The 13,050-nt window shown below is 35.6% G+C and overlaps 2 protein-coding genes and 1 long non-coding RNA gene across 3 annotated transcripts in view; 2 read left to right on the forward strand and 1 right to left on the reverse strand.

Annotated features, from left to right (window-relative positions):
- Nucleotides 1-13,050, reverse strand: part of LOC138402812 (uncharacterized) — a 154,120-nt gene that overhangs the window by 62,394 nt on the left and 78,676 nt on the right. The gene's annotated exons all lie outside the window — the stretch shown is intronic.
- LOC117985214 (cytochrome P450 6B5-like) lies at nt 2,626-5,448 on the forward strand. Its single transcript, XM_034971906.2, has 2 exons — nt 2,626-4,025; nt 5,225-5,448. Exons 1-2 carry the CDS (start codon nt 2,642-2,644, stop codon nt 5,392-5,394), a joined length of 1,554 nt encoding a protein of 517 aa, XP_034827797.1. The 5' UTR covers nt 2,626-2,641; the 3' UTR covers nt 5,395-5,448.
- LOC117985215 (cytochrome P450 6B2-like) lies at nt 8,057-10,818 on the forward strand. The gene is made up of 2 exons (XM_034971907.2): nt 8,057-9,876; nt 10,622-10,818. Exons 1-2 carry the CDS (start codon nt 8,496-8,498, stop codon nt 10,789-10,791), a joined length of 1,551 nt encoding a protein of 516 aa, XP_034827798.2. The 5' UTR covers nt 8,057-8,495; the 3' UTR covers nt 10,792-10,818.

Raw genomic sequence — 13,050 nt, forward strand, 5'->3', positions numbered from 1 at the left:
ATGATTATACCAGCTCAAAAAAAACAACTAAAGTGGTAGGTAGCTTTTATAAAAAGCGTTATTTTATATTTTATTTTTTATTAAAAGTAATTAACTTGTATTCAAAAGAAAAGAAAAGAAAAAGTAAAATAACAATTATCACGTTGTTTCTCTACTAAATTTACATTGGCGGAATTTTTGCTGGCACAGTAATTTTTGTTTCACACTGGCAGTACTGGTCATTGACAAAAACAACAAAAGTCAATAAATGAAAATGTCGGACGCGTGAGTTGTGTTGTATTTTTTGGATTAAATAACCTAATCTAAGATTTTTGGTACGTGCGAAATGTGAATTTGCCTGAGGCCTTTAAGTTGAGCTTTAGTTCATGCGGTCAGGTTCATTACAGTGATATTTGCGCAACTGTTTACTGTCTTTGTTCTGCGCGTGGAACAGTGAACACTAAAGACAGGATTTGTTAGTAGGCATAGTCGGTGTATTTTATTCATGTCATCAGCAAAACATTTTACGATGTAAATGATCAATTTTGTTTTCAGTAAGTATAGAAAATATAACCTACATTATTTTAAAAATAACTTTGTTTTATTCTGGGCTGATTTTTTCAATCGTCAAATAAAACTCACAAAATCAAAAATCCATCGTTATTTGACGATTAAAAAATCAGCCAAGTAACCCAATTCTAGAATAATAATAAGAAAGTAGGATAATATAGGTACCTAGTACCTACGTACCTATATTATACGTATAAATGTATATAGTACCTATACCTATGTATTACATATATACGTAGATATAGATTCAATCACCATAGTTCCAAATTTCAAATCTAGGGGCGCTTGTGATGCATTTCCAATTTTAGGCTCGAAGTTTGGTCTCTATTTCATATATTACAAAGTACTCTGTGTTGCGCGAGCCTGACTGGCCGGTTTTTTTGGTTTGTTGGTTTTCAATCACGCCGTAACGGAGCAACGAATCGACGTAATTTTTCGCATGGATGCTACTTTTATCTCGATTAACATAGTTCCCATGAGATTTTAAAAACCTAAATCCACGCGGACGAAGCGGACATCAACTACCTACCACATGAGTAGATGTCCTACTCTGTAGTATGATTATGTATGACACGGCGTAGTCGAAATATACATTCGTGCGAAATAGTAGGTACTAGTTTGCACTTTGCCCTTGATTTTATATCGGTATTTAACCTTGAAGTATCAAGTACATGTGAAGATTAGATAGACGGTTCGTACGGCTAATTGGCACCCGCTCCAAAAAGTATTTAACTCTTGTATCTATACTAATTAATCTATCTATACTCTATACTATACTATACTAATAAATAAAATTGAAGTGTCTGTCTATAATTTCGAAATAACTACCTCATATTAAGCTTATGTACACCGAAATCTCCGAGATTACTGAACCGATTTGCGTAGTTTCTTTTTTAATTGATAGAGAAACTTTGCGACATTGTTCGACATAAAAAAATTAGATTCCAACTCCTCAATCCTAAAGAAACGACAGTTCCAGACGAATAGCCATCCATAGTAGAAGAAATAACCCTCGAAAACTGTTTATAGATATGGCTCAGAAGTGAAATATAGGCATGAAATAGCTCTATAATTATTTTTAAGTACCTAAGCTCTTGTCTCTCTTTTTTGAAGAAGAGTACAGTAACGCTTCGGCTCCATTGCATTGGCGGTTAACTAGTTGTGATAGCGGTATTAAAGAGGTGTTTGAGTTTATTTAGAACAGGAGATCCTCATGCTCGCAGGAGCACTACTGTAATACCGTCATCACCTGGGGCTTTGTTATTACGTAGCTGTTCGAGGGCTATACTAATCTCACCCACGTTAATATCAGGGAGGTCATCTGTATTGTGACGCACGCGTAATTTATCTATTTAATAATAATCATGTACCTAGGCCAGGGGTCGGCAACCTATTGAGACAGAAGAGCCAAAAGTTACAATTTACAAAATTTCACAGTTTTAAATTTTCGTTACAATATCGTAATTTTGCTCATAGGTTATATAGGTTTGATATTTTGCCAAAAAATAACTAAGTACATCAAATATATTTTTCACAAAATGTTTTTAATTACAAAATATATTTGAACTAGAGTAATAGGTAGAGTACATCAGGTGACCCGCCTGATCGTTTGCTCGCTCTCTATTTAAAAAAAATAAGTAGTTTGTCTAAAGTTGATATTGAATTAAAGATAGTTACATCAATGTTTTTGCATGCCTTTTAAAAGTTTGGATAAAACTGGCTCACTTGTCATTTTAAGTTTCAAGTACCTACGACTAAATTTTTATTTGTTAGTTGGCTTCTTAGTTTACTTTTTACCTACTATATTCATGCATGAGAACGGTTGCTTGCACGAATATGTTGACTTAAAAATCTTCATTACCTATTAAATTAATTGCACTATATTAAGGGTTTTGTAGTAAAACAATTAATTTGTATGGAACTGGAGAGCCGCAGGTTGTCGACCACTGACCTAGGCCAAAAAATCATCGCAACACGCAAGTAGGTAGTCAATTAATAGAGGAGTGTAACTTCTGTACGTACTGTACTATTCACAGAGCGCTATATCGAATCAGAATATTTTGGCTTCGTTGAAGCTCGAACGTTTCACAACATGGTGCTGTATTACATTTTTGCCTTTTTTATTACAATAATAATATGTGCCTTACAATATTTGTTAACGAAAAATCATGATCACTGGAAGAAAAGGAAAGTACCGCACTTGAAGCCATCACTACTGTTTGGGAATTATAAGGAAACTATTTTACTAAAAAAACATCAATCATTAGTTGCGCATGAAATCTGCAAACAGTTTCCAAACGAGCCCTACATAGGGACATTCTACGGCACGTCTCCAGCGCTCATTATTCAGGATCCCGATTTAATTAAACTAGTTTTTGTGACGGACTTTTATTACTTTAGTGGCAGAGAAGTAAGCGATTATAGTCATAAGGAACCGATAACTAACAATATATTTTTCACTGGTGGCGACAAATGGAAAATCCTGCGTCAGAATTCTACACCCTTATATTCTGCAGCTAAAATAAAAGGTATGTTTCATTTAATAAAAGATCGTGCAACTCAGTTCGAGTGCCTTCTCGAAGACGCAACAAGAAATTCGCCATACCTTGACGTAAAAGCTTTGCTAGCGATGTTTACAATAGACGTTATCACCAGCTGCGCATTTGGAATAAATTGCAATTCGATGGACAGAAATGCTGATCCAAGTACGAATCCTTTTATGGTTCTTCGTGATAAGATACTTAACTTATCGAAAATTGCTGGCATGAAACTTTATTGTAGACAAATGTGGCCTTCAATATTTTATGGTTTAGGATTTACATTATTCGATAAGAATTTAAATAACTTTTTTGGGACTATTTTGAGCGGAGTTTTTGAAACAAGAGAAAGTACGCAATCTTCCACATGTGATTTTGTTGATCTAATTTTAACCTGGAAGCAGAAAAAAGTGCTGACTGGGGACAGTTTAAGTAATATAAAGACAGGCGGTAAAAAGACTATAAGCCTGGAAGTGACAAACGATTTGTTAGTTAGCCAATGTGTAGGAATGTTTGCAGCAGGATTTGAAACTACAGCCAACACTTTAAGCTACTTTTTGTTTGAAATTGCCAAGAACCAAGATGCACAAACAAAAGTGATAAGCGAAGTTGACTCTTATTTTGCGAAAAATGATACAATTGAATACGAGTGTGTCAATGAGTTGCCATATATTGTAGCCTGTATTGAAGAAACGCTGCGTCTTTACCCAATCATGGGACTCACTACGCGGGAGGTTATGGATGACTACACCTTACCAACGGGCCTGAGTTTAAAAAAAGGAGATCGTATTCACATATCAATATATAGCTTGCACCATAATCCAGACTATTTTCCAGAACCAAAGGTATTCAGACCAGAGCGTTTTTATGGAGATGCAAGAAAGGATATTAAACCTTTCACCTTCTTTCCTTTTGGAGAAGGCGCCAGGATATGTATAGGTAAGAATAAAATAATTTTTCATTACTAATAACATTTTGAGATCTTTATTAATATCCATTATAAATATGACCATAGTACCTAATATCTAACAGGTAAAAGCCTAGCCTTTCCAAGGTTCTATATCTATATCTATCTATACTTAAAATAAAACTGAAATTGGATGATTTCTGTACATTAAAAATATACATATCTAATCTAATCTCTATATAGAAAAATGAATAGCTGAATGCGTGTTGCTGATCGCAAATCTCGAGAACAGCTGAACCAATTTCGCTAATTCTTTAAAAGTATTTTATTTTTACTTTTAGTGGTTTTGGAAGTCAGTTTATTAATATATTTTTTAGCTTTTTAGTGTAAGTAGTCATTGCTTGGCACCTAACATATCAATTCACCAACAAAACTTTCCAAATCCACACTATCCACAATTAGGAGTTCAGTACCTTGCAGCATTACATCATCAGGATTGAAGAGTTGGGACTTGGAATTCAATAACAAAGTCAATAACAATATTAAGTATTTCACCAGGAACAGTTCTTGAATATCTATAGTTTAGGAGTGCTGTACCATGTATCATCAGGTTCTAGGAGTTCGGACATGGAGTGTAATCATGAAGCCGTTATTGATACATTAGGTATTACGCATTGCGTGATACATAATGTATCAATTCACCATCGAAAATTCCCACGGCTTGGAAGTTCAGTACCTTGTAGTATCAGGACTGAGGAGTATGGGATCCGAAATTCAATGGTTTAGTCTATGCTTGACACCAAAAATAACATTGCATCATTCGCAGTTCCTGAATCACTATAGATTAGGAATGCTGTACCCTACATTATCTAGGTTGAGGAGTTGGGACTTGAAGTCCAAGCATAAAGTCGTTGCTTGGTACCTACAACATTAGTTCACTATGAACACTTCAAAACAAAATTTTGTACTTATACTTACAAAATTTTATGTAGTTCTATAATAATATTTTTGGAGTGTGTACTGTGTAGGTAAGTACCTACATATTTCTATTGCTGCTATAATATCAACAAATTGTACCTAATAAAAGTTTCATAATGGCCGCCATGCAAGTCAAAAAATAAGTGTTATTTCTTGTACGATAGTACGAAAACCTTCGGGTTCGAGTCCCACTCGCAATTGACCGGTTTTTATAATATATTTAGTAATCATGAAAATCTGTTTAATCTTCCAGGTCTTCGCTTTGCCAAGATGCCGATGCACGCTGCTCTCCTCACGATATTCAAGAACTATCGAGTAGAACTTGCGGAGGACATGCCTCTTACTCTTCCGTTCATACCGTTCTCGCTCGTCACCACTTCAGCAATTCCAATTAAACTCAAATTCATACCACGCACAGCGTAAGGCTTTGTTCTAATACAACACGATTATACGCGATCATCGCGCGAATAAGCGATGCGACCACGGAACAGAAAGAACAGTTCTTTCTGTTCCGTGGATGCGACCATCGTGTGCTAGCGTCAAATAGCTAACGAGAATACGCGATCATCGCGCGAATACGCGACCATCGTGCGAATGGTAATTTAGGACACCTATTCGAGATTACTACATTTGAATGGAGCACCGAGCAAGTGCTGTCAAGTGTCACTCGCTGTAGAGCGAGTGACACTTGACAGCACTTCATAAGTAGTAGTTGCTTATTATCTTAGAATAGCCACTTACTTACTTTTTTTACTATTAAAAATATTACGTCTTAATGAAACGTTAAGGTCTTTACAATTTATTATTATTTACTAAGTATTAAGTGACACGTAGGAACATTTATTTTTATTTAATTAAACTAAACATAATACCTACCTACTCCTACAATAAATATGAGCTGATAAATGGGGGAAATAATTAATCTAATTAGTTAGTTGTACCTTGTACGATGGTACGGAACCCTTCGTGTGCGAGTTTGATTCACACATGACCGGTGCAGTGTTTCAGTTATTTTTGTGGATCCTTAGTTATTGCCCAACAAAGCTACTTATGTGAGTAAGACTTACCTCTGTATCCGCGGCCTATGAGATATAATATATAACAACATAATATGTATAGGTAATACATATTTAAAATATTATTATAAAATATATACACGTGAATTTTTGCTAAACTATTCCAGATAATCCAATTTTGTAAAGATTATTACATCGGCACTATCGACAGTAATATTAATATTTTGGGGTAATGTACGGTCATACTTACATAATAGGGTATTTTACACCAAGCGAGAAAAAATCCAAAAATGTATAAACAAGATAGCATTAGTAATAACTAATAAGCAATCGAAAAATGCTACTTTCAGTTTATAAAATTATATAATGAAGTTTATAAAAACGATTTTGCATTAAAGTCGTTTTTGCATTGATTCTGATTTAATTCTTTGGCAATAGCATTTGTTAGAATTTTCTAACTGGTCTCTTTGTTGTGTAATTTTTTCTTGATTTTGTGATTTTTTCTGTAATTTTTATGTACTTATGGATAGCTAACAAAACGTATGTTTTTAAAATAATCCGCAGGATAAGTGCCATAGTAATTTTTACAGAAAATTTGCCAGGTATTCAAAGAATTAAATTTAAAAATCGAAAACTTGTACAGTTTTTGGACTGTAATTTTAAAATGCTTGAAGATTTTTCTTGTTTTATAACTGTTTATTATTTATTAACTAGCAAGAAATAAAAAAAATCTGATGAAATACGTTGTTCCTTATTTTTATTAATTTTTAAAGTGGCAAACACACCTTTAACTCGAAAACGATACACTTTTGCATTAGCACTTTAGGGGTCGTTTGATAGCTAATGTCCTGTACCTACTATAACCCCTTAACGGGATCATGTCCTATTTTCCTGTAACCCTGTATAATTCAAATTATATCCTGTACTCGAACAGCAAATACTAAAATTAGATAAATATAAAGAAACGAAATCATTTCATTTCTAATGGGCATCATAATTTTACAAGAAATAATATTAAAGTGAACTTCTACTTACTTGCATTATTGCTCTCAGCATTTTAACGGGTGAACGTCTCCAATAACTATTTAGCTCTTTTACTTCTAATGTTAAATAGTACATTATTGCAAAGGCCGGGAAGTAGGCAATTGCAGGTCGAGTATGAGTTTGAAGGCCGAGCCGCAGGCGAGGACTTCACTAAATACACACAACAATACAGGCAATTGCCATTTCCCGCCGAGGCATATATAGGTAGTGCCTTTCTCAAAAGAATGCAGGGAAATAAAACACACTTTTTTGTATTATATTTAACATAAACTGTACATTTCAGCATGGAATAGATTGCCCATAATGTAGATGGCTTTTTAATTTTAGCAATCTCATTAAAGTACGCCAAAAATGCTGTTTCGGAGAAAATTTTCACTTTTTTCTCGTTTTTCCAACTCAAAAATTTTTCATAACATAGGTACTTTCATGTATTGTTCTTTTGACTTCGCTGGAAGCAGGTTTTCTATTGCCAATTTGGCTTCTGATCTTAAATCTGGTGGAGTACAATCAATCTCAATTTCACTCTCTGAACCGTTGGAACTCATATTAATTATTATTAAATTTATATTTATTAAGTAGTTACCTACTAACTACTTCTAAATAACAAATCAAGAGGAATTTTCAGCTTTGCCGCCAATTTTTTTTAATCATCTGTGCCGACAAGCAAGCGCATTTATGGCTATACAGCCACGTAAACGTAATTTGTATCTCTATGTAATTTGTACTAAGCAAAGTGACTATGGTATGCCAAGAATGACAAAAGAGATCCGATCAAAGAGTATTTAATATCCCCAGCACGCCGTTTCATACAACATTGCAGGAGCGTTGTAATGTTCACAATTCAAAAAACGCTCCTGCAATGGATTTGATTTTCTTTGTCCGAAAATTCGATACTTCGCGTGTTCCTTTTTCGAAAATAATGACAACATTTCCATGCATGTTTGAGAAAAGTTAATTCTATTACTACAGTTAATCTATCATATATGGGAATTATGGTATGCCGCGAGGTTTTAGTTCGGGGTGAACTACTAGTAGTTATTACTACTAATGGTATTTAGTGGTATTACTACTAGTGGATGTAATGCTTAAAATTTACGATCAAAACAAATTATTTGATCGTAAATTTTAAATATTAAATCACACTCAACATGACCACTAATAAAACAGCCCCAAACCTAGATAATATTTTTTTATTATTACCTATTTAGTATTTTAAACATTATAAAATGCTGATTAAAATTAATTTTTGATTATCTCTTTCTCTTGGCGGAGTGGTACTCGTTTATTTTGTTAACCATTTTAGCGGCTATAATCCTGCTCTGGCCACGGCCCTGTATAAGTAGAGCCGTTACCTTATCTGCCAAATTAGTTTAATTGGTAGATATATGGCAGCGATATGACTATTCTATATCATTACATCAATGGTATAATATACTGCGCAGTGTAATTGAAGTGTTCGCGAAGATGGTGCTTTATTTGGTCATTATATTCATTTTTACAATACTATTCTATGTTCTGAAAAAATTCATAATGAAAAATCATGATTACTGGAAAAAGAAGAACGTGGCACATTTGAAACCTTTACCATTATTCGGTAATCACTTAGAAACAATTTTATTACAAAAACATGTAACTCAAGTGACTCACGAAATATGTCAGCAGTTTCCAAAAGAACCCTACGTCGGGGCTTTGTTCGGCACGAGGCCTGCTCTTATTGTAAAAGATCCCGAGTTGCTGAAGCTCGTTCTCTCCAAAGATTTCTATTACTTCAGTGGCAGAGACGTATCAGACTACTCGCACAGAGAGCAAGTCACGAAGAATGTGTTTTTCAGTGGAGGTGATGAATGGAAAATCCAGCGCCAGAATTTGTCACCTCTGTTTTCGTCTGCTAAAATCAAAGGCATGTTTTATTTGATAAAGGACTGTGCTGATCAATTGGAACGCTTATTGGAAGAAGAAACCAAGAGTCTACAATACATCGATGCGAGAGTTTTATTCGCAAGATATACGATAGATTGTATCACAACATGTGCATTTGGTTTAAATCCGAACACTATGAATCCCATAAGGGATGCTACAAATCCCTTTATGACTATCGGCGAGAAGATATTCGACACATCAAGGACGAGAGGCTTCAAAATGCATTTTCGTATAATATGGCCGTCATTGTTTTACGCATTAAGATTACGCATGTTCGAAAAGAGAGTATTCTCTTTCTTCCATAGCCTTTTAACGAACATTTTTACCAATCGGCAGACTGTAAAATCGACTAGAAATGACTTCGTTGACTTAATTTTGAGCTGGAAACAAAACAACCATATAACTGGTGCTAAGTTAGGCAATAAAAATAGTGACAAAGAAACGGTGAGTCTTGAAGTTAACAATGAGTTACTCGTGGGTCAATGTGTAGTATTTTTTGGTGCTGGATCCGAAACGACTGCCACATCTTTAAGTTTTGTTTTATATGAACTAGCAAAGAACCAAGAAATTCAACAAAAATTAATAGCAGAAATTGATGCTTATTTCGAGAAAAGCAACGGTGCTATTGAGTATGCGTGTATAAATGAACTGCCCTATCTCGAAGCATGCATTGATGAAAGTCTTCGCCTCTACCCAGCACTGGGAGTGATTACCAGAGATGTTATGGATGACTACACTTTTCCCACAGGTCTCCGTATACAGAAAGGAGATCTTATTCAGATACCAGTAACATATATTCATCAAAATCCCGATTATTACTCAGAACCCGAACAGTTTCGCCCTGAACGTTTTTATGGAGAAGAAAGGAAAAATATAAAACCATTTACATTCCTGGGCTTTGGAGAGGGTCCTAGGACCTGCATTGGTATTTATTGATTTTTATCCTATTTTATTTTTAAAATTTCAAAGTAGGTTTTACCTGCAGAAGTTTACGAGCGACATTTCCAAGATCGGAAATAATCTCAATCTAGGCTACAATAATTTTCCTACAAATAAAGCTGCGGCCACTTGAAAGATGGGAAGGAACTATAGTTCGCAACAGGTCGAGGTAGAAATCGGGGTATGGTGCCCCGCACACCCGCACAGCGCCCGCGCTCGCCGGCATCGGGTTAACGCGGGGGTTGTGCGGGTGTGCGGGGCGTCCCCACCCCGAATTCCATACGTACTCAACTCAGATGAAGGCAACTAGGCTGGGAGAGCCGAGGGATGAGACGTCATAGGATGAAAACGCCACAACCCCTTTTTCCATCACCTACTCATCCATACCCTGTGTAATAATAATAATATCTCTATATCTAGTTTCTAAAAATGTTCATAATTATGTACCTACGGAGCCCTAAAAGAGTGAGGCCCTTGTTTATGATTAAAATCGGTTCAACAATAGTTTCCAAGTTCATCGAATACAAAAAAAATTATTAAAAATATATTATACTAGCTGGTCCACCCGGCTTCGCTTGGGTAAAATTTGATCTATACATATTACCTCCCTATATACAGCCCATGTTACTTGTGGATATAATACCTACCTTACCTACTACGTCCGGGGAGTCTGTTTCCTTCGTACTTACTGCTGGCCATGAGTTTTTCATTAGAATTTTATATTTTTGCAGGTCAACGGTTTTCCAAGATGCCTACGTACGCCGGATTTCTGACTATTTTTAAGAACTATCGGATTGAACTAGCAGAAAACATGCCAAGCCATGTTAAACTGGAAACGACTTCTATAGTTATTACGCCGGCCTCAGAAATTAACCTAAAGTTTATTTCTCGAAATAAATAAAACAAAATATTCGTCAGCTAAAAAACAAACGAACATTTTTTGTGGTTTTCTTTCACGGTTTGTTGCGATGAGAAATGAAATATTTCATACTAGCGAGTAGCGACCCGCCCCGGCTTGGCACGGGTGCGATGTAGATTGTAGATATACTAATTACTAATGTGGTGTCCGTGTGGCTACTTTGATAGATATTATTTCAATATCGATGAAATATAGATATATTTCATTATCGATGAAAGCTCTCAGTCGGCTTTATTTTTTCCGACATCTTGAACAATAATAATAATTAGGTAGGTAGGCTTAATTATCGTAATACTAGCTTATGCTCGCGACTTTTACTTAGAACCCAGCATTCAGAACCATAAGTTAAGTTTGGCATAAGAAGGATTTTATAGGAGTATTTTAAGGTGTCTTGACACTTGACAGGATCTTTTTTTTTTTTTTGGAAAATTCAACCCCTAAGGGGGTGAAATAGGGGTTTGAAATTTGTGTAGTCTACGCGGACGAAGTCGCGAGCATAAGCTAGTTACCTATAATATTATACATTTGGTATGTAAACACTGGATGCCACGCCTAGGTCCTAGATACTTATATAATAAAACAAGAATGAATATGCATAGTTAAATCCGCAAATAAACAGGCTACCTATAATATATTCTGTGATCATAAGTAGGTACATTATGAGACATGTTAATATTTTCAACGTTGAGATTTTGCTGGTCGTACCTATATCTCTGTCTACTACGCCTCCAAAATATTATGTACACGATCGATGAAGCATTCAAATCAAACTTGAGTGTTTAGGACTGATTAAGTCTCAACACGTAAATATTATATGGAGAGAAACCTGAGCCAGACTTTAAATTGATGATTAAGATTTAAGAACAGCCACGGTGCATTTGATTAAGGTTTGCTTATTATTAAAAAACCGGCCAAGTGCGAGTCAGGCTCGCGCAATGAGGGTTCCGTACTACAGTCGTATTTTTTCGACATTTTGCACGATAATTCAAAAACTATGATGCATAAAAATAAACCAAAATCTGTTTTAGAATGTACAGGTCAAGACCTTTCATATGATACCCCACTTGATATAGTCACTCACTTCGAAAGTTGAAAATACTAATTAGTTCATGACCATAATTTCATTTTTTTTGTGTGATCTAACCCTAAATTCACGGTTTTCAGATTTTTCCCCAAATGTCAGCTATAAGATCTACCTACCTGCCAAATTTCATGATTCTAGGTCAACGGGAAGTACCCTGTAGGTTTCTTGACAGACAGACGGACAGACAGACAGACAGACAGACAGACAGACAGACAACAAAGTGATCCTATAAGGATTCCGATTTCCTTTTGAGGTACGGAACCCTAAAAAGTTATAAAAGTAGGGTGGTAACTAGCCACGGACTAAGCTTCCGACCAGATCAGACCAGAGACAAGTAAGAAATTATAAATTCCCAAATTGCCCCTGTCGGTAATCGAACCCGGGACCTTCCACTTATAAAACCAGAGCGCTTACTACTGCGCCAGGGAGGGCGTCGAATAGGTATTATGTTGGTGTCGATGGTCAACAGGACATCACAAAGTCGTATTATATTGATACAATCTACAATAACCAGCACATGCAGCCTCTCAGTAGTCAGTCGGTTTCTTCAGGGGATACCACCCTTTAGAGCGCATGCGTGAGGGACACTCCCCACTCAATGTACGCCTAGGAATAGGATAGCCAAAAGTTTAATATGTTTCTAGACTTGACCAAGTAAATTGGTAGAATTATCTAAATAAATTATCGATGCAGTCGCGAAATCGCTGATTGCTGATGTTAAAAGCATTGTCTGCTATGCTATGGCCCTAAGGATCACTTCGTGTTCGACGCCATCAGGATGAGTTGCTTACAAATTATTATTAACTGAGCGAAGCGAGCTCTCTAAGTCTAGTTGAGTGAAATTGCACTTGTCTGTCCGTCCGTCCGTCTGCCACAGCCTTATAACTTCTGAATTACTGAACGTTATTACTTCAAGTTTAAACATACTTAATATTATGTAAACCGTTGACCTTTAGCCGAATGTCACAAAAATTATAAACAAAAAGCTTTATTTCAGGGGGGCTCTCATACGAAATGGGGGGCTTTAAAGCGGACGCTATTGTATGTAAAAGTCATATCCTGCATTTGAACAACAAATGCTAAAATTAGATATATATCTTATAAGATTATTACTAATTAGATAAATATCTAATTAGATATTTGTCTAATTTTAGTAT

Source organism: Maniola hyperantus, chromosome 9, assembly GCF_902806685.2.
Source record: "Maniola hyperantus chromosome 9, iAphHyp1.2, whole genome shotgun sequence".
Lineage (NCBI taxonomy): Eukaryota > Metazoa > Arthropoda > Insecta > Lepidoptera > Nymphalidae > Maniola > Maniola hyperantus.

What these genes read in the sequence shown, in the direction of transcription:
- LOC117985215 (XM_034971907.2), top strand. Translation starts at nt 8,496, where the DNA reads ATGGTGCTTTATTTGGTCATTATATTCATTTTTACAATACTATTCTAT. An exon ending in GGGTCCTAGGACCTGCATTG is followed by an intron (nt 9,877 to 10,621) that starts GTATTTATTGAT and finishes ATATTTTTGCAG; the next exon opens with GTCAACGGTTTTCCAAGATG.
- LOC117985214 (XM_034971906.2), top strand. Translation starts at nt 2,642, where the DNA reads ATGGTGCTGTATTACATTTTTGCCTTTTTTATTACAATAATAATATGT. An exon ending in AGGCGCCAGGATATGTATAG is followed by an intron (nt 4,026 to 5,224) that starts GTAAGAATAAAA and finishes TTAATCTTCCAG; the next exon opens with GTCTTCGCTTTGCCAAGATG.